Below are 22585 nucleotides of genomic sequence, written 5' to 3' on the forward strand. Positions count from 1 at the left end.
AGTAATTGGCCAATGCAGAGAAACAAAGTATCATTTTATTTTACATAATGGCACTATATAAAATGATTCACTAATTCAGTGCTGAAAAATAATAATCACAAATTGGAAGATTTAAAAACACATGTGAGAGGATAGCACCCAGGGAAATCTAGGCTCTTAGTCATACACAAGCTCACTCTTGCCCCCTGCAGTTTGCTGAGGGACAAAAGAATATTTGGTAATTAGTTTTGTGTTTTGCTTGCAAACTGTAGCTGAAACGTTCATTTGCCTTATAAGGACCTGTCAGTACCCCCAGGAACATACCACAAACACTACTATTTAGGAACAGTTGTGCTTCCCCATCACGTAACAAATATGTCCTTGTTCTTCCTCTGTCTTCCTTCTTGTTAATACAGAAAATTGTCCAGGAAAAAAAAAAAAAACACACAACCCATTACTTAATATGGATTATTGTGTTTTGTATCTCTTAGGATTTGAAATAACTGTCTATATAAAAATCCAACAATAGCTAGTGCTTGTCCCAAAGTAAGAATACAATTTTGAAAAATAGAATTCCTCAGTAAATAAATTGGACAAACTTATCACCTGCAGTTTCACTGTACTAATGAGATTGCTGAAAAACTTCCCTTTGAGAGTCCTACAATTCAGCACCCAAACCAATGGACAGCACCCACCCATCAAGCACCCACGTAAACCACTAACCGAGTGGAAATTGAGAATAAGGAATATTTTCCTGTGGTGTCTAAGAACTCAAAAAAACCAATGCTTCAAATATCAACTTCCAGTGATCTTCTCTTGTCTGGCTTTTTAAAAAAATGCATTTTCACCCAAATGGTGTTATATAAATTTTCAAACAAATCCAAAGTCATTGCCACTCTTAAAAATTCCCACTGCAGAGGATTACTCATATCAATAAAAGATTTAAGGAATAATTCAGGGTTTCACCTGTTCAAAAAGGCAAATGGGCTAAATCTTACCCCCAATGAATTAAATGAAAATGAGTGTCTTTCTTTATTAAGTATGTGATTTATGATATGTTTTAATTTGTACCTCACAGTTGGCACAGACCCTAAATATGCTTATACTAGAAGCAATTAAACGGTTTTCAGCCTGTTCAGCAAAGCCTTTTCCAAATGCTGCAGGTGCCTGAAGCTGGTGAATCTCTTTCTGTGCTGCAGCATTTCTCTTCTTCACATAGACCTTTATGAGCAAAGGAGTATCAGAGATTAATAAATATTGGTTCCTTGTTAATAACCAGGACTAGCTTTGATTTCTTTCCTTCTGGGAACTCATTGAAGACAGCTAACAGAATTAACACTGCCTATTACTTCTACCATTCCTTATATTCATTACTTTTTATACTTCTTACCATTAGGTATACAATCCACTGAACCTATTTCCATTTTTGTAGCTCAGGAATGAACTATAATGTTCTAGGATTTTTGTTGACCAAAGCAAAGCAGATAGAAATCCATTCTTATCTAATTATGTGCTTGATATTTCTACCAGAACCACTGAGTTGTCATTAGAACTTAGGAGATTTTGCACACTGAGCCTTGCTGAGCTCACTGCCAATTACAGTTCCCACATAAACAACTGGGTCTTCCAAGCTGGTAAGCTCTTGGCTGGGGGCAATTTAAGCAGAATTTATCCTTGCTGAGTTTCATTCATCTTTTTAAGTGTCATCATTTCAATCTGTAAATATATATTAGAATATCAATTAGGCCATCTTTATGTGCTACACCGTCATGTTATACCAAATAATGATGATCATTGTTTCTATGGTTATAATAGAGCATTTTATTTTTTAATATATACAAATTGTTGAATGGAACAGAATTTAAGGTAAAACTGGGGATAAAAATCCTCATTCAGGCTTACAAATATCTATTAATCATCATAATTTGAATATATTCCCTCAACTAATAATAACTCCCCTGAATTATACTATTCATCCCATAAGTCTTCATATTTTCCTATAAATGCAGGATGAGAAGCATGTCAAGGATTTATTTGTTCATTGATGATTGATTACTTCCTATAGATCAGGTAATATTCTAGGTGCTAGGAATTCAGTTTTAACAAGGCAGATGAAAATATTTCTCTCGTGGATTGTACATTCTAACTCAGGGAGACAGATAATACTAAATTAAATGTGTTATCATAGCACTGACGTGGAATGCTGCTTTAGACAATGTGGTCATGAAAAGTCTTGCTGAGATGGTGAAATTTAAGCTAAGACTATGACATTTAAGCTGAGACTTGAATGTCAAAGAGGAGCCAGCTATGCAACCATCTGTAGGAAATGCACACCAGGCAACGGAACAACTAGTGGAAAAAATATCAGTTAAAACTGATCCATCTGAGGTGTTAGTAAAATAGGATATCAATGAAAGTCTAGGTAAACAGTTTCACCTAAATTTCTTCAACTTACTGCTTAGTAACATATGAAAAAAAATAAATTCAGATTAGAACATGGTTAAATCTCAATATCATTATGCTCAGTGAAAAAATACTAAAGAAAAAAGTGTACATACTGTACAATACATAAAATTCTAAAAATGCAGACTAATTCTGGAGACAGAAAACAAATTGGTGATTGTCCGAGAGCATGGAAAGGATTAGAAAAGTACTTTAATATCTTTGAGGGAATGATTGGAATGATAATTATTTTGATTGGCACAAGGGGGTTTACAAATGTATGCCAAAATTCATCAAATTATTATTATAATTATTTGCCATTTATTGTATATAAATTGTACCTCATTAGAGTTATAATAAAAATCAGACTTGTTTGAGCTTCTTCTTTCAAAGAAAATAGTTGCTAGATTCTTGTGTTGCCCATTTTGGAGGTTGAACTCAGGGGTGCTTAACCACTGAGTCATATCCCCAGGACTTTTTGCTCATAATTTTGAGACAGGGTCTCACCAAGTTGCTTAGGGCCTTGTTAAATTTCTGAGGCTGCTTTGAACTTGCAATCCTCCTGGATGAACCTCCCAAACTGTTGGGATTGCAGGTATGCACCACCACTCCTGGCTTGTGGTGCCCATATTTTTAAGGTATTTCATAAATCTCTCTTTAAAATCCATAAAATGCTTTTCTGATACCTGCATAACACTCACATGTATTTGGGGTACTACATCTCTTTCTCAAATTTGGACAGTAAAAGAATATTTGTCCAATCTCAATTTGCAAACATGTTTCTTCAAAGATTTTGGACAGGAGTTAGATAATCTAATTTGAATATTATTTCAGAATTGTATTTTAATTCAGCCATTTTGGAAAATCTGAATTCAATTCAGCTGGATTTAACTTCTCTTTTGACCTTTATTCCTTTTAGGCAAGAGTTTTCTATTCTTCTTCTCCTCCCTTCTTTCCTAATCCTCTTCCCCCCCCCACTGTTCCTTCTCTTGTTTCTCCCTTCCCCTCTTCTTCTTTCCTCTCCCATTTCTCCTCCTTTTCCTCCTCCTTCATTTGAATATCATTATTTATGCAATAAAGAAGGAAGGATGGCCTCCTCCCTCAAGTGTCAATCATCTGCAACACCAGTGTGTCTCCCCTTTAGCTATATTTATGCATGAAATGTAAACAGATGTGCAATTTATTTATTCTGCTAACACTGATTTTATACATTCCAACTTCTTTAGGAAATTTAGTATTCCTGACTCTATTCTCATTTCCGCTATTGACAAAACTCAGAGTCTTGGGGAAGGCACAAACTGTGCTACCCACGAAGTTAGTAATGACTGTTCTATTGGGGAGGGGAATTCTGCAGGCACATCTGTTATAAATCCAGGACAGGACTGTGCAGACCTGGCTGCCCATGTCTCACTCTGTCACCATTCCAATTTTGATCAAAGCATCCTCAGAAAGCTCCCATAAATAGAAATAGAAAATAGACACTAATTATGAAAATTAAAGGTATTATGACCATTTTCTATACATTGGGTACTCAAAAATTGTGCAGATTTAAGAATTATCATAATTATACCACCATAATAACTTCTGAAACAAATGTAGCCTACACTTCATCCTTATGGCACTCACTCTGTTTCAAAGCCATAGACTTACTTATTTGTGGACCAGATTTTTTCAGAATCACTTGTGACAATATTAAAATATCTCATATTACTCAGTCATATAATAATTGCATCATTTATTCCCACATTTCCAGGTTAGATTCTATCAATCTGTAATATTTGGAAGCAGAAGAAAGGCTGTTATTCCTGGGGATTGCTGTGGCAGGGCAATGAGTGGGCAGTAAACACAAGGGTCTTGTTAGTTTTCAGGAAGTCATGGCTGGTCCCCTTGATTGTGGGCCACAGAGGTAGGTGAGGGCAGTTCCTTCAGAAAATCTCAGTGGACTCTGCAGATGGAGGGGCCTGACAGGAGTATACTGGAAGGTCCTGAGCTCCACAGTACTTCCTAGTGAGCTCATAAAAATGGCCAAATTTGGCTGATGGATAACTAGGCATGGAGTCCTAGACCTTCTCCCTGCAGCCTGTGGTTTCAAAAGTTTTTATCCCCTTTTAAGCCATCTACACTTGGATTTCATAAAGAGAAGCTTGTTTTCTGGATCAAAAACTAACAGGTTCAGGTACAAACTAGGTAGAAACAAGAGAGTGAATGATTTTACACTGTCCAAATTGGTATCGTGGTTAAGCATGCTGGTCCTAGAGTTTGGCTGACAGGGTTCAAATTCCAGCTCCATCACTTACTAGATATAAGATCTTGGATCAGCTATTTAAAATATTTGTACACCAGGTTCATCTCTATAAAATGAGGACAATTGGAGTATTTACATCTTAAGACTATTTGTGGGAATTTTAAATCTTTATGTGAATATTAAATTAGAATATTATTTCCAACCAGCAGACTACCACAAGAGACCAGGCCGAGCTCAGATCTGCCCACACTGGCCTGAGTGGGACCCAGGCTCATAGTAGGCCCACACTGGCTAGAGCAATTATATAGACAAAAGAAATTTAAGTGATACACATAGGAAAAGAAGAACTCAAATTGGCACTATTTCAGATGATTTTCTACCTAGAAGACCCTAAAAATTCCACCAAAAAACTTCTAGTAAATGAATTCAGCAAAGCAGCAGAATATAAAAATCAATACCCATAAATCAAATGCATTTCTGTATATCACTGACAAATCCTCAGAAAGGGAAATGAGGAAAACTACCCTATTTACAATAGCCTCAAAAGTAAAATAAAATATTTGGAATCAAATTAATGAAAGAGGTGAAAGATCTATATAATAAAAATTACAGAATCCTAAAGAAAGAAATAAAAGAAGACCTTAGAAGATGGAAAGATCTACCTTGCTCTTGGATGGGCAGAATTAATATTATCAAAAGGACCATTCTACCAAAAGCACTATACAAATTTAATGCAATTCAGATCAAAATCCCAGTGACATTTGTCATAGAAAAAGAAAACACAATCACGAAATTCATCTGAAAAAATAAGAGACCCAGAATAGCTAAAGCAATCTTTAGCAGAAAGAGTGAATCCAGTAGCATCACTATACCAGATATTAAAATATACTACAGAGCAATAGTAACAAAAACAGCTTGGTATTGGCACCAAAATAGAGTGGTAGACCAATGGTACAGAATAGAGAACACAGAGACTAACCCACAAAATTACAATTATCTTATATTAGACAAAGGCACAAAAAACATGCATTCGAGAAAAGATACCCTCTTCAACAAATGGTGCTTGGAAAACTGGAAATTAATATGCAACAAAATAAAATTAAAATTAAACCCTATCTCTTACCATGTACAAAACTCAACTCAAAATGGATCAAGGGCCTCATAATAAAACCAAAGATCCTGCATCTAATGGAAGAAAAAGTAGGCCCTAATCTCCATCATGTGGGATTAGGCCTCAATTTCCTTAATAAGACACCTTTGGTGCTAGAATTAAAATCAAGAATCAATAAACGGGACGGATTCAAACTAATAAGTTTCTTCTCAGCAAAAGAAACAATCTGTGAGGTGAATAGAGAGCCTACATCTTGGTAGCAAATCTTTAACACTCACATATAAGATAGAACACTAAACTCTAGGGTATACAAAAAACACAAAAAGCTAAGTACCAAAAAAATCATATAACCCATCAATAAGTGGGCCAAGGAAATGAACAGACACTTCTCAGAAGATTATATACAATCAATCAACAAATATATGAAAAAATGTTCATTATTTCTAGCAATTAGAGAAATGCAAATCAAAACCACTCTAAGATTTCATCTCACTCTAGTCAGAATGGCAGCTATTATGAATACAAACAACAATAAGTGTTGGCGAGGATGTGGGGGAAAAGGTACACTCATACACTGCTGGTGGGACCGCAAATTGGTGCAGCCAATATGGAAAGCAGTATGGAGATTTCTTGCAAAACTGGGAATGGAACCCCCATTTGGCCCAGCTATCCCTCTCCTAGATCTATACCCAAAGGACTTAAAAACAGCATACTACAGGGACACAGCCACATCAATGTTTATAGCAGCACAATTCACAATAGCTGAACTGTGGAACCAACCTAGATGCCCTTCAGTGGATGAATGGATTAAAAAAATGGCATATATACACAATCGAATATTACTCAGCAATAAAAGAGAATAAAATCATGGCATTTGCAGGTTAATGGATGGAGTTAGAGAATATAATGCTAAATGAAGTTAGCCAATCCCAGAAAACCAAATGCCAAATATTTTCTCTGATATAAGAAGGCTGATTCATAGTGGGGTAGGGAAGGGGAGCATGGGAGGAACAGTTGAATGCTAGATAGGGAAAAGGGGTGGGAGGGGAAGGGATGGAGCATGGGGTTAGAAATGATGTGGAATGTGATAGACGTTATTATCCAAAGTACATATATGAAGACAAGAATTGGTGTGAATATACTTTGTATATAATCAGAGATATGAAAAATTGTGCTATATATGTATAATAAGAATTGTAACGCATTCTGCTGTTATACCTAAATTAAAAAATTAATTTAAAAATTAGAATATTATTTGGCATGTGCAAAGCAAGGAAAAGACATTGTTTTTCATTACCAGTGCAATTAACTAACTCCTGCTTATTGGTGAATATACCCAATTCCCAGATGTATTCTTCCCTACCTCACTAATGTCTGAGTGATTAATCTAAGGCTAAAACTAGAATGCAAATTACCTCTCAGTCCCCAGAATATTATTGATAGAGTCACCTCAACTTTTCTTTTCAGACATTAGATCACTCTTTTCTAAAGCAAACATTCAACAGCTGATATTAGGTAGACTTAAAAGATGATTGCATATCCTTTGCTTGTAGAGGGCAATAAAGTTAAAGGAGCTTCAACTTTCTCTAGATTATCCCCCAAGCAATTAAATATATGAATAAGAGCAACAACAAAGTTCAGGCAGCTAGTTTTGCTTCAGGGCCTTGAATATTTAGTGGGTTCAAGGTTTAGAGTGTTGGGATTTATTTGCATGTCTGATTCCCTAACATGGAGGATGTTTTACTGAACTTTATCTTTGTACTAAACTTAGAGGAGAAAACTCCAAACTCTTTGATGAAGAACATTGATGTACATAGAAGATTTTTCTGTGACCTAACTTTTATATTCCACATTAGAAACTTTTTAATGGCTATATTTTTAGAATAATTTGCAATATGCTTCTGATAAAAAAGACAAAACAGAAGAAATTTGGATTAATTGATCTGGTGTTTGACTTACTGATCAGTGATATAGTGGCAATTTGGCTTTTATTAAAAATTTAACATCTTAGTACTTCCTTTTATTCATCTATAACTAACAATTAATAATAATAATAATAATATGAGTAATAATGAATTACTAAGGCTTGCTTCAAGGTAATGCATATCAAATCTTTATCATACTTTCAGGCACATAGCATTCTAGGATCACTATTCTATTTCTGCATTGCACTGGTTTTGTTATCCCTGGAAAAGCACAGAGAAAAAGCTTCCCTGATTCAAAGCCACATGGCAAAATGATGAATGCCAAGTCATCACAAACACATTGGCCCTAATTCACTTTCCGTTTCCATTGTACTGAAACAATATTGGTTTGTGCTAAGTTATCTCTGTTTCCTAATAGGCTAATATCTCACCACAAATAGAATCAGGAAGTCTATGATGAGTTATCACATGACTGAAAAATATGCTCTTCTTAGTAGGACATACTTGAGGTCTCAGTTAAACAAATCCATCTAAAGAGGCTGAAATGACCAAGCAAAGGTAAATCAAAACTACTTTCTCCTGAAACAGCCACCTCCAGTTATAAAATATAGTACATATTGAGATTTCTATTAATAACATTTAAGCCCTTTTATAAGGGGTCTTCTTGTACTAGATCTTCTTTTTTATTGGATCACTATAATTATGCCTAATAGTGGGATTCATGGTGACATATTCAGACATGCACATAACATAATTTGGTTCCAGTGCTTCCCCTTTCCCTCTTATCCTCCTCTTCCTGATCTCCTTCTCTTCTCTGCTGGTTTCCCTTCATGAGATCCCCTGGTCTCCAGTTTTTGATTGTTTGTTTTCCTTTTTCCTCTTTAGCTTCCACATATGGGAGAAAACATATGACCCTTAACTTTCTGAGTCTGGCTTATTTTGCTCAACGTAGTGCTCTCCATTTCCACCCACTTTCCTGCAAATGACACAGATTCTACCTCTGATAATTGAACATTGATTTTACATTTTTCCCCCAACAAGCTATTTCCCCAAAGTCTGGGACATCCAGTTTTAAACTTCCTCTCTCTTTTTTGCTCATCATTTGTTTATAACTCTTTTCTGTTACCTACATGCTACTAAAGTTTTGTCTCTTTATTATCTTCCAATTAGGATCAGACAAAATTTAATTCCATTCCATCAAATAAGAGCTTTATGCACCTTGGTGTAATTCAACTGCTTTGCTTTTTGTGTCTTGAATTGAGGGTTTCAATCCCAGTGTCCCTGCTAGAATGTGAGGAGGTCAGAACCTTTGTCTTTGAGAATAAAGATAAGATATTATACCTGAGAATAATTTATAGCTATTTAATTTTAAAGCTACAAAATCTAAAAGTAAACAAGGTAAGCCTCCTCCCCAAAATTGCTTAGCCTCTTGTCAGCAGGAATATTGTGAACCAGAGTCAAGACTGCCTGAGTTTAAGTCATATGTCCATCAAGATTATGCTGAAACTACACTAAGGCAAGGATTTCACTGAAGTTTGTGGGAAAGCAAAACCCATGATAGAATATTTTATATCTCACTTTGTTTACTTGCTTCCCTTCAGAGCAGGGAAATTGGCAATTGGCTAGGATGAAGAAAGTATTAAAAATGATAGAAATATTCAAAGTAATTTAAAACCTAACCTCTTCCTTCTATATCAGAAGTATCCAAGCTCAGGATCTTATAATCACAAGTGTAAACTTTCTGTGGTTCTTTTTATCTCCATAATGATCTTCTAGTCTTAATATCAAAACCTTGATTTCTGTGCATAACTTCTTTTTTTCTTTCTCTCCTTTTCTTCTCCTCCCTCTCTCTTTTCCCCACTCCCTTCCCTTCATTTCTTTGCTTTTGTCATTTTATTCAGAATTTTGTTTTCTTCTACAACATCTGGTAAATTAACTCTCATGGGTAAACTGGCTTTGAATTCTAATTCTAAAGGACTAGCTCTTAATAAAGACAAAAGCACAATCAGAGGGAAATAAAGGGAAAAGGATAATGCTTTAAAATTCTTGAAAAGTCTACAAATAAACCTAGAACACTTGTGTCAGGCTATTTGAAATTTTCTTCAATAAAAACAATCTCTCCTGTTTGGGAAAACATCAAGGATTTTATTTGTCTTCCATTTTTCTAGAATTAACAGCAACAAAATTCCTGGGCTACAAAAGGCCACAGTTGATATAGTGAGTTGAAAGAGCAAGTTTCTTGATTGAAACCCTTTTCCAAAGGCTAGTAGCCTATTCTATTTCCAGGTGTCTATATTTTCATAGGCAAGAGACTGGTTGTTTTATCTTGTTGAGCCTGAGGCAGAGGCAAATGAGATCCCCAGTGTTGATTGGTAATGAGTAAATCACGTAAGTACACCTAGAGATCAGTTAGATTCCCTGGGCTCCTATGGAGTCACTTGCAAAATAGGAGTTCTTTTAGGTTAAATTTCGTGTTTATTATTAGGTGGAAACACTTTGCAAATAGCAAATGTAATATGAAGAAAATGCATTTTCACTTTTCTCAATAATCTTTTTCTCTTTAGAATTATTTTCCCCATGGGTCATGATGCATTCAACAATGGAGGCATACCTTGACCCTCTCTGAACAATATCAAAACAGTTCAGCAGTATTTATGGGCCAAAATGAGTCCAGGTCATTCCAGTTTAAAATTACACACAGACACATGCACACACTCATGCACTCAACACATACTTTCAGGAACTATACAGAAAAAGATATTAAAATATAAAATTAAATTGTGTATTTAATATCTCCCTCCTCTCTTGGTCAGTGTGTTAGCATGTTGCTAAAGTCACGGTCAGCATGTGTATACCATTATTTACCTTGTTTTTGTTCTCATTTATCTTTTGAAAGACTGAATGCAATAGATGATAAGAACTTGAGCACTGCAGTTAGACAGAAGTGAATTTAAAAGCTGGTATAGTCTCACTAAATTCCTGACATTTGGCACACTTCTTAACCACCATAAAACTTCATTTCATTGTTTATAAAAGGGAATGCCAAAAATAGCAGCTACATTATAAACTTGTTTATATGATTAAGTGAGATAATATTTATAAAATGCTTAGCACTGCATATGAACTATATAGTTCATGGTAAGGCCCTAATACCTGTTTAAAATCATTACTTCATATATACATTGATACATTCATTATTTTCATATTCTATAAAATTAATCAACATTGTTCCTTCATTTTTCTTTTTCTGCTACTAGGAATTTAGGTTATTTAAAAGTATTTGGAGATATAAGTCATATTTCTGTAAATACCTACATATTAAATATTGTTTTCAGTTATGTTTATTTTCTTGAGACATATTCTGTAAGCTGGAAATGGAGGATCAAATGAGAGGTTTTTATGGATTTTCTTGCAAACTGCCAAATTTCTCTCCAGAGGAAAGTAAACCAATTTACAGATAGCTGTGTGATGTTATTAAACCTCTTTCCTCATACATATACTAACATTGAGTTTTCATTATTTTAATGTATTTATTATAGAACAATCAGCATAAAAATGTACTAAAGTATTTGATTTTGCCTTTCATTAACTGCTCATAGAACTGTTCCCTTCCTGTCCCCAATTTAAGATTAGTATATCTTCCTGAAGAATCCATTCATTTTTCTCAACCAGTTAGGGAACCATAAGTTGTAAGGCATCTTGTGACAATCCCAATTTCTAAATGTCTCTAGGTTGGGTTTCATTCAAATATTTCCCTTCAGATAGGATTCTTTGGCCTGTAACTCTAGGATGAAATAAGAATATTCTGAGATATTACATACTAATACCATTTTTTTAACATTTGAATAGAGTTATTGTGACAAAAGACAATTAAAGGCAGATATCACCAGAACTGGAAGTAATTATAGATTAATTTGGAATTGATGGAAATAGTATTAATTTGAAGCTCAAAGATTCCACTGAGCCCTCCATCCTTGATTGTAATATAATGGTACCTTTCAGGGAACCTTTACTCCTTAATCCCACATTACCATTTTGGACTGCAGATATGGATATATCATTTTTCACCTTCATTCATTTCTTCACATTTTTTCTCCTTAACTTCCCTAATGCAATTACCCCCAAAATACCATTAATACTTGAAGAAAAACATCACCTAAATCAGAACTTCCTATGAAAACAAGAGGAACTACATACAGTCAGTTAGGATTAAAAAAAAGGGAGGGGTGATTAAAGACTCTACACTCTTGCTTATTGAGCAATTACAAGGCTGGATAGAATTCTCAGGAGTCAAAGATTAACAGACAAAAAAATGATAAAAAAAGAAGTTGGGAGAGCAAGAGGAGGAGAAAGCTGTAAGACCCAGAACTGGTGAAGCTTCTACCCTGCAAGAACACATCATCAGTACCAGGAGGCCTGTGCTAAAGTATCAGAAAAAGTTCAGGACTACTGGAATCTATAGAACAATAACTGAACAGATAATAGATTCATATGGAAAGAACTGGCTGCAATGCATACATGGACAAACAAGAAATGGTAAGAAATGAGGAAATGGGTGCAATGAAACTTAGATGTAAAATCGCTGAAACTAAAACATATTATCAGCAACGAGAAGAATCCATCATGCACACAATTGAATTTGTGAGGACAAGCTGTAGATAAACTTCCAGAATTAGAAGAATCTGGGGAAATAGATAAAAAATATGAAGGGAGAAAAGAAGACAGATACTGAGGTTAGAAAGCAGATAGCAAGCACTTTAGGGGAAGGAAAACAAAGACAGGAATGGAGTTCTTGTTACCTTATAATTGAGACATGTCCTGAAGGAATGGAGTGTTTAAATTCAAAATCAACTAAAAAGACGGAAACCATGGAAGAAATGTAGGCAGGAACAAACAAACAAAATTGTAAGAAAAAAATAGTTTTAATACGAAATAAATTACAACAACTTTAAAGCAAAAAAAAAAAAAACAGGGTACATACAGAAGAGGAAAAAAATAGGCAGCCTACTAGAAGATAAAGTATCAGAGTACACACAGTCATGTTAACACTGTTCTAATGAGTTACCCAGGCAAACCTAGGAAGAAATGAAATTCCTATGGAAAGGAAAGAGAATGTTGCTTTGCATATATATAAATGTGCTGCACCGGCTGCAGCAAAATAACCGGGGAGTGACGGGTGAGGAGCAACTTGTGTAGATTGATACAGCAGGAGTGGTAGCCTTTTATTGTAGGACAGGAGGGGTATATATACATTCCACACAGCTTATCTTAATTAACATAAACTAGATACAGCAGTCAACCAATAAGGAATCTCCACACTTAATGGCTCACTGGCACCACCTCACAAACGACTCCCTCTGGCAAAATGCCAGGCGCCATCCCGACTTCTTTACAGACCCTAACATAAATGTGTGGGAAAAAAACCATACCATTGATTTACTTTATAAAATAGACAGAAAGCTTTTATAAGGTGTTCTCTGGCAAAATGTGAGAATAATCAAAGCTGAAAAACAGGAATGAGGATATGATTGAATAGAATAGAATACCTGGAGATGAACAATTAAACATAAACTGAGATTTAGAACTATTTGAATATGATTATAGAACAATGTAAATGTCATAGATAATTTTTATATGAAAAGTAAAAAGTGTAAAAATGATATTTTGTTTCAAATAAATGGAACACATGATTTTATGGTGTTTGCACATTTAAAAGACAGATAAATCCTAACACAGTTAAAGTGTTCCAGATCCCATGACTACACAGATCAAAAGCACAGACTTTACCCATTAGTAAATACAGGCATGTTTGAATTAGCTTTTTCATCACTATGACCAAAAGACCTGACAGGAACAATGTAGAAGTGGAAATGTTTATTTTGGCTCATGGTTTCAGACAGATTCCAAAGCTCTGGGTCTGGGCTGGGGATGTGGCTCAAGCGGTAGCGCGCTCGCCTGGCATGTGTGCGGTCCGGGTTTGATCCTCAGCACCACATACAAACAAAGATGTTGTGTCCGCCAAAAACTAAAAAATAAATATTAAAATTCTCTCTCTCTCTCTCTCTCTCTCTCTCTCTCTCTCTCTCTCTCTCTCCCTCTCTTAAAAAAAAAAAAAAAAAAAAAAGCTCTGGGTCTGAGGTGAGGCAGAACATCCGGCAGAAGGGTGTGGCTCAGGAAAGCAGCTCAGGAAATGGCAACCTTAAGCAGGAGGGAGAGCTCTGTCCATAAAGCCAAAATATAAATTCCAAAGGCACACCCCTAGTGACTTACCTCCTCCAGCCACAACTTATCTGCCTATGGTTATCATCCAGGTAATCCATGTCAGTGGATTTATCCACCAATTAGGTTGATAACTCTCACAATCTAATCATTTCAGCTAATATTCTTGCATTGTCTCACACATGAGTTTTTGGGGGACACCTCGTATCTATATCCTAACAAGGCACAAAACTCCTCAATTCACATTAAATAGTATTAGACTACATGTTAAATAACATTTTGGATCATGGCCAATTACTTTTTCCTTAGAAATTCAAGGATGGCTGAATATCAGAAAATTTATTAACATATTTTGAGTATTTATTAACTTAAGGAAATAATCATTTTCTTGATAAAACTTATCATACAATCTTGATTTTGTTAAATTAATAAGCTATAAAAATTATAATAAATAAATGAGATATTGAACATGAATGTCTCACAAACAGCCATTTCACTTAAATGCTTGAGTGTCCTTCTTATTTAGAATTAGGTTCTTGGTTAAAATGGTCAGCACCCATAAACATTGTCTTTAAAATTCTAGCAAAGGTCATAAAGGTAACAATATAAGAAAAAGAAGTAAGGAAAGTTAGCAGTCTAAATTGATAAGTTATTCTATTGTCTATCTAAAAATAAAGAGAAAAAATCATGGAAAAAATTTTAGGCATAACAAGAGAGTTCAGTGAAGTTGCAAATAAATATAAAATGATCCAGAATATTTTCTATATATTCTAAGAATATATTCTAATATATTCTTTATTTCTAAGGCAGCAACTTATAAAAATATAATGAAAAAATGCGTTCCCAAGGAATAAGAAAGTTTAAAATACTAAGGCTAAAAGTTTATGATGATTTATTAAGGAAATTCATGGAGAGGTTACAAAAAGAATCCCTACAATATTTTATTGGTGAACATTGAAAACCCCCGAAAATGGGAGAAAAATACCAGATTTGAAAAGCAGAGTGGGAAAAAAACAGTCAATATCCCAAGGAAATCTATCATTTTAATGCAATTCAAGTTAAAATCCCAGTGCTTCAGGTTTTGGCAGCTACCAACTCATTATAAAATTTGTAAGTAAAAATGAAGAAGGGAACGTAGCAAAGCACATTCTGAAACAAATACAAATGAGGTGGTACTTAAATATCGTTATGTTTAAATTATGAAATGACAATATTATAAACTGCATGCTCCTGGCAGACAAACGAATGGAACAGAATATAAAATTGAAAATATACCCAGGTACATACACATGTATATTCTATGTCATAAACTGATATTACTAATCACCAATTAAGTGTGGATTATTCTTAAATATAAAGTGACTCAATATAAAGTAAAAAATGTAAAAACACATTATGCGATGTAAACATATTTATAAATCTTAATAGGTTCATCTGGACCATTAAAAGAAGGGGTAGGGGTGTTTTTGTGGGTATGTTTTCCAAATTATATTTTCTCATTTAGAAGAATAAAAGTGTATTTTTAAAATAAACATTAATTGGGGCTGGGGATGTGGCTCAAGGGATAGGGGCTCGCCTGGCATGCATGCGGCCCGGGTTCGATCCTCAGCACCACATACAAAGATGTTGTGTCCGCCGATAACTAAAAAAATAAATATTAAAATTCTCTCTCTCTCTCTCTCTCTCTCTCTCTGTCTCTCATAGAAATAAATATTAATCATCTTTTTATTACTAAAAGTATGATTATGTTTTATATGGTCTATAGAGATTTTTGGGATTTAGTTTCCTTTCCATCAAAGTAAAGAGAGAACCAAACAACCTTATTTAACTATGTGGGCACTAAGAGAGCCAGCTAAAGCATCAAATCTGTCATTCGGGAGACTATGTGAGATATGGAGCTATTGCTGAGGCGCTGTGTCGAAACTCTGAGCTTTCTCTCATTATTAATAGAGGGACAAATGGAGATAGGGTTGCTCAGCTGAGAAGAGCAAGAGGCAATGGAGGGATACAAATCGAGATGAACAGTGGCTGACTCGGCAAAACTGCTAAATGACTTTGCAAAAGACCTGTCACAATGGATAAACGGTGCCTCCCAAGAAGCAGCTTAGCATTCTCGCAGTGCACACGCAATTATTTCCAGGGATAAGATTGAGAGGAAGGAGGAAGGACAGGAAAGGAAAGAAGATCAGAAGATGCCTTAACAAATCTACAGACATTTCTTAAATGAGCAACTGGGAAGGAGCAGCCATGGAAAAAAACCCAAAGCAAAGAGAACAGGTACTCCATGTCACTGGGCAAACATCCACCGTTTCTGCTTTTCCTCTGCTTATGAAAAATGGTAAGTTGCTCTGTGGATGTTGCCTACACTCTAATTGTTTTTATGGTAAATGAGGCATGAAACCTATTGTCAAAAAACACGATGTCCTTCGTTGTGCAGCCGCACTTTGTCTTCCCAGCAGGTCACACTCAGGGTTTACGCGGTCTGTGGAGCTCAGGAGACTCAAATACCACATCCTTGCATTTCTTCAAGGCAGACCTTTGGAAAAGAGCTCTTTCCCCCTAGTAATTCCTCTGTACAACATAAAAGCCTTTCTGAAGGACAGTGGAAACCCTGTTATACCCAAGGAGGAGGCAGGAGACCAGGAGGTAGCCAAAAATCTCTTTAAGAAGTGTGAAAAAATGTGTTGACAAACATTAGTCACATTCTTTGTACTACAGTAAGAACCCTGCTGCTAAGTTCCTGGGATTTGATCCACTTATTTTTCTATTTCTGGGTTTAACCCTATTTAATCAAATAGTACTCCCAACTGCCTGCTGCTGGTTTCAAATGAATAGATTTTATTTTATTCCTTTCCCCTCTCTTATCCCTTAATGAGTATAAATTTATTGCCTGGAATATTTTGGGGTCAGGAAATATTCAGGATGAATTTCCTCTCAATCATCCAGTCTTCAGGCTCTCTGAGTAAGAACCAAACTCACTTTTGGCCAATTACTTGAGAATGAATGGGAAAATACATTATGATACAAATCTGGTTGAAATACTTTCTTTTTGCCCTCTACCAAGCTCCATGCCCCCCAAACTTAATTCAAACTTATTCAAATCAGCCATATTTATTACATTTTTTTCTGCCCTTAATTTGCTGAATCAGTTTAAGAAGAATCAGATGCCAGGGGAGACCCTCAGCCTTAGTATCCTTGGACTAGTTGCACCTGAAAAACTAATAGATAGTTTGTGTGAGATGTTGGGGTGGGAAGACAGGTGAACCTATCTTCTTATGATAACCCACATAGCTGCCATTGTATTTTGAAGCCATATGCCAAATTCTTTCAACTCGAATTAGAAAAGACATTTCTTTGATAGATTTCTTCTTGTTCAGTTTACCGGCAACTAATCCTCACTGCATTGGATCAAACGGACGGGCACAATCAATTCAGAAAAAGCAAGCAATGCCAGTTCTGCTCAATCTTCCCTCAATGAGTAGCAGGAGGTAGGGGTGGGTGGAAAAAGAAAATTCAGATGTGCCTGCACCCAGGACAGCACAGCCAAGGAAAAGATGAAAAGACAAGTTGAAATATATGTCCTGGCAGGTGAAAACACTTGCTGTCAGAGGGAGAGTCTAAAAACACCATAAGGAAGCCAAACATACAGAACCTTCAGATGCAGAGGCATACTAGAGGGAGCAGGGGCGGATGCAAGTGGTTGTGATGTCAAAACAAAAGCCATCAGTGACAGCATCTCTTGGGAGGAAGAAGGTCTGGATTTATTTAACTCTCCATACTCTATGATCTATAGCCCAGTGTGATGAGCAAGTTAATTACTGCATTTAGGTAATTAAGTCTCGGGAAGCCAGGGACTTCCAAAGCAGGATTAATGTAGAGTGCTAGATCTTTCTAGGTTTGAGTTGTCATTTGGTGAGAAGTCACACTGGAAGAGCATTCTAACATTGGCAGGAGGAAAAATAATGAAAATGAGCTGTGAACAAAATGGCCCAGTATTAATGGTTTCCTTTGCCTTTGGACATCATGTTCATGGTGAGCCTCCTTCTCATTTACCAAGAGACACAATTCCCCATCCATCCTGTCACTCGAAGTGCAGGCATGACTCAGCCTTTTCTGACTCTTCTGGGTCCTCTGGTTCCTCTCTCCTCTCATGTGGCTATTATTTCTTTCTTTCTCACCCCCTGAATTTGTTTTGGTCAGGTCTAAAATATTTGTCTATTGAAAAGAGCATCAAAAAGTTCTCATTACAGTAATAATTCTCCATCATTTGGCTTATTAATGACCCTCACATTTCTCAGAGATCCGGCCTTTCTCTGCTAACAGAGCCAGGTTCTCTGAACCAGTATTTAATTATCTTCAGGTGGTTCCCCTTGCCTTCTGGGAAGTTGCATAACTTTTGGAGAATGGGACTATTAAAACATTTCTTGTCCCCAAGTGCCTAGATATTGGCAGTGATAATGCCGTTTTTTTAAACTGAGTAAAGCCTCAAAAATTCTATACACATACAAACACTGCCAAATAGTAGTATCTGTAGATGTGCATGTGTGTCACCTTGCATCTTCCTTATCACAAGCAATATGTATTAGTATATATTTTTTTCAATTCAATAGACATTTGTTTGCTGAATTGAATTTGTAAGGATGCTAAGGGTCCAATGCAAAGAAAGGGGACATTTTTTGGATTAATTTTGCAGAGAATTTTTTTACACTTATTTTTGAAAATTTATTTTTTCTTTTATTTTATTTATTCTAATTTGTTATATATGATAGCAGAATTCCCCTACCTCTCACAAAACTCAAATCAAAGTGGATCAAGGAACTAGGAATTAAACTGGAGACCCTGTACCTAATAGAAGAAAAAATAGGCCCAAATCTCCATCATGTTGGATAAGGCCCCAAGTTTCTTAATAAGACTCCTATGGCACAAGAATTCAAATCAAGAATCAATAAATGGGATGGATTTAAACCAAAAATCTTCTTCTCAGCAAAAGAAATAATCTGTGAGGTGAATAGAATGGGAGCAAATTTTTACCACACACACATCAGATAAAGCACTAATCTATAGGATATAAAAAGCACTCAAAAATCTTAACACCAAAAAAACAAATAACCTAATCAATAAATGGGCCAAGGAACTGAACAGACACTTCTCAGATGATGATATACAATCAATCAACAAATATATGAAAAAAGTTCATCATTGCTAGCAATTAGAGTGATGCAAATCAAAAAGATTTCATCTAACTCCAATCAGAATGGCAACTATTAAGAATACAAACAATAATTGTTGGCAAAGATGTAGGGAGAAAGGCACACTCATACATTGCTGGAGGGACTGCAAATTGGCTCAACCAATATGGAAAGCAGTATGGAGATTCCCTGGAAAACTGGGAACGGAACCCCATTTGACCCAGCTATTCCACTCTTCAGTTTATACCCAAAGGACTTAAAACAGCATACTACAGGGATGCAATCATATCAATGTATTAGTGTATATTTATAAACACATGAAGCTTTATAATTGCATGTATGTAAACAAATGAGCCACATCCTCCTCCCGGTCTTCCAGAGGAAGGAAGGATATCTTGGGTCTGGCTTACTATACAAATTAACAGAACTTACCTTCATTCAGCAGCTCTTCCATATTTTCTGTCTGTCAAAGACCCCCTGGATGCACTTGACCTGGAATACTAAAATATTCTGCAAAAGGAATACAAAGATCTAAATGTCACTTGTGCCCTCATGAGCATCTTACCGCTGGGGATGGTGATCCAGAGCATCTTCCTCTGCATTCAGCAGAGTTGCAGCTCGAGCCAGGAGCTGATGGCTGCAGCTTACAGATTTGAGTTCCAAGATGAGGAGGCCCAAGCAGAACATGGCTCCCATCTCCTCCAGTTCACTGGTGCCAAACTGGAGACCCTGCCAGTTAAACAAAGCAGTCAACTGTCACTATGTAATGGGAATTGAGTTGTGACAATTTGAGATAAGGAGGAAGGACTCCCAGACACATGCCTATCACAGAAATTGAGAGTTAATGGTATGTGTCAGTCACTGTCCAATGTGTTTTCTTGAGGGCGCCATGGATTGGCGATTTTCAGCCTGGGTTATGTGAACATCCAAGGTTCCCTAGAAGCAATGTTGTTTTAGTCAGCTTTTTTTTTTTTTGCTGCTGTGACTAAAAGACCTAAAAGCACAACTGTAGAGGAGGAAACATTTAACTTGGGGCTCATGGTTTCAGAGGTCTCAATCTATAGAAAGCAGGCTCCATTCCTCAGGGCTCAGGGTGAGACAGATCATCATGGCAGAAAAGTGGCAGAGGGAAGCAGCTCATATGATGATCAGAAAGCAGAGAGAGCAACTCCACTCACCAGATACAAATATGAACCCCGAAGCCACACCCCCAGTGCCCCACCTCCTCCAGCCACCCCTTTAGTTACCACTCAATAGCTTCAGGCGATTAATTCACTAATTGGGTTAAGGCCCTCATAACTCAAACATTTCTTCTCTGAACCTTCTTGCATTGTCTCACACATGAGCTTTTGGGGGACACCTCACATCCAAACCATAGCAAATATTAAGCTGGTGGGTGGCCATGAAGAGCAGAGGGCAGTTGCAGGATCAGTAATAAGCTATTGCCACACCACTGCAGTCAAAGCAGCAATACTTCTGTCAGAAAGTTTCCATTGCTGAAACAAAAATGCAATCTTACTAACAGGAACTCTCTATATATTCTCCTAAATTAATTTGTCAACCAGTGGAGAAGAGTGAGGGGAATCCTTCACACATAAATACTAAAACTGAATATATATATATATATATATATATATATATATATATATATATATATATATATATATATATACTTAAAACTACCTTTTCAGTTGTACTGAGATAATTCATGAAAGCAAAGTCAAGACATGCATGCTCTAGGGCCTGACCTATGAAGTAACAAATAATAGACAGTAATAACAATTAACAAAATTGCATTAATCACTTACTATATGCCAGGTACTGTTCTGAACTATTTTATATACATTAAATCAGTGATTCATTACAAAAGTCTTGTGAGGTGTAATTTCTTATTTTCACCATATCACAAAGAAGCAGATTCACACACATAAAATCACGTCACTTATCCATGACAGAAAAGCTAGTAAGTAATAGAGGTTACCACATGAATTATGAAATGAAAGCTCAACAGAAAATGCTGTACACAGAATAGGAGAGTTAGAAGTATGCAGCTTTCAAAATTAGATCAGGATTGGGTTCAAATCCTGGTTTCACTATTTTCTGATTCTGTGACCTTGAGCTTACTGACCTATATTAGCATTGATTTCCTCATCTGCAAAATGGATTTACATTTACTCCTCCAGTCATCTGAGTATCTGATGATAAGGAATGTTTCAAAGAACCCATGCTATTTATTGATATTAGCTTAATTGCTCTTTCCTTTTTCCTCATGAAGGTGTTTGATATGACAGAAGTCAGATGCTCCTGAGGTGTTCATATTTACAAATTATATTTTATCTAGTTAAAAAATAAATTAATAGTGAATAATTACATAATATATTAAGTGAATTATTACTTAATATATTATTATGTACTACACAATAAGTTATACTTTAATAAAATAGTTAGCAATTTATTATATATTTTAAAAATAGCTAAAAGAAAATTATTTTGATTCTTTCTAGCACAAATAAATGTGCTAGAAAAGAGGAAACATTTAACTTGGGGCTCATCATATGATACATGTATCATATGATGGATCTAATTACTCTGCCTTGACTATTACCCAGGGTGTATATGTTTTAAAATACCACACTGTACCCCACAAATATGTACAGTTATTGTGTGTCAATTAAAAATCAAAATAGGTTTTTTTTAAAGAGAGAGAGAGAGAAATTTTACTATTATTTTTTAGTTTTCAGTGGACACAACATCTTTATTTTATTTTTTATATGGTGCTGAGGATCGAATCCAGCGCCCCGCGCATGCAAGGCAAGTGCGCTACCTTGAGCCACATCCTCAGCCCAAAATAGGTTTTTACACTCAGATGATATCAATATAAAAGACAGGGATAAGTAATAAGAATTTTAAAAGCTTGATCATGAGCATTCCAAGAAAAATCACAGTGCCAAATCAAGAAATCACAAGATTCACCAAAGAATCCTAGGTAAAAGCATAAAGGGAAGTGGAAAGTCCTCAAGTTTATTTCAGATAGTGGAAAATTTGATTTGCTGCATGCTTTGACACCTGTTTCCTGAAGAAAGGATACTTCAGAGTTAAGAGAAGTCTGTTCCTCTGTAAATAGCAGCAGTACAAAGGGAAAGGCAGATGTTGAACAAATTGTTTTTTTTAATTCCCTAAACAATATAAAGATTGCTTTTTAAAAAGAGAAAAACCCCAGAATCTCTCCCCTCATGCTAAGGCTGTAAGGTCCGGTTCTTGCCCCCGCTGTTTAGGCTGCTCTTCCTGGTTCCAGCAATGCTGGCTAGTTGGCAGGAAGGAAGCTTTAAAGGTCACTGTCTCCTGTTCCATGGCCACCTCCTTGCTGATGGCAAGGGTGGTAGATAAGGAAAATGAGAGCAAGACACCAGCCCCTCTGGGGCAGGTGACACCCACTATACACATGTGAAACCCCAGCATTTAACAGAGCAGGTTA

General features: G+C 35.9%; 1 protein-coding gene across 2 annotated transcripts in view; it reads right to left on the minus strand.

The window, feature by feature from the left end:
• Nucleotides 1-22585, minus strand: part of Agbl1 (AGBL carboxypeptidase 1) — a 705341-nt gene that overhangs the window by 205356 nt on the left and 477400 nt on the right. For both annotated transcript variants that reach the window (XM_071607355.1, XM_027922002.2), the window contains exon 20: nucleotides 19676-19839. In XM_071607355.1, the coding sequence (XP_071463456.1) occupies nucleotides 19676-19839 (164 nt within the window). The remainder of the gene's footprint in view (nucleotides 1-19675; nucleotides 19840-22585) is intronic.

The sequence above is a fragment of the Marmota flaviventris genome, chromosome 2, assembly GCF_047511675.1.
Source record: "Marmota flaviventris isolate mMarFla1 chromosome 2, mMarFla1.hap1, whole genome shotgun sequence".
In the NCBI taxonomy this organism is placed as follows: domain Eukaryota; kingdom Metazoa; phylum Chordata; class Mammalia; order Rodentia; family Sciuridae; genus Marmota; species Marmota flaviventris.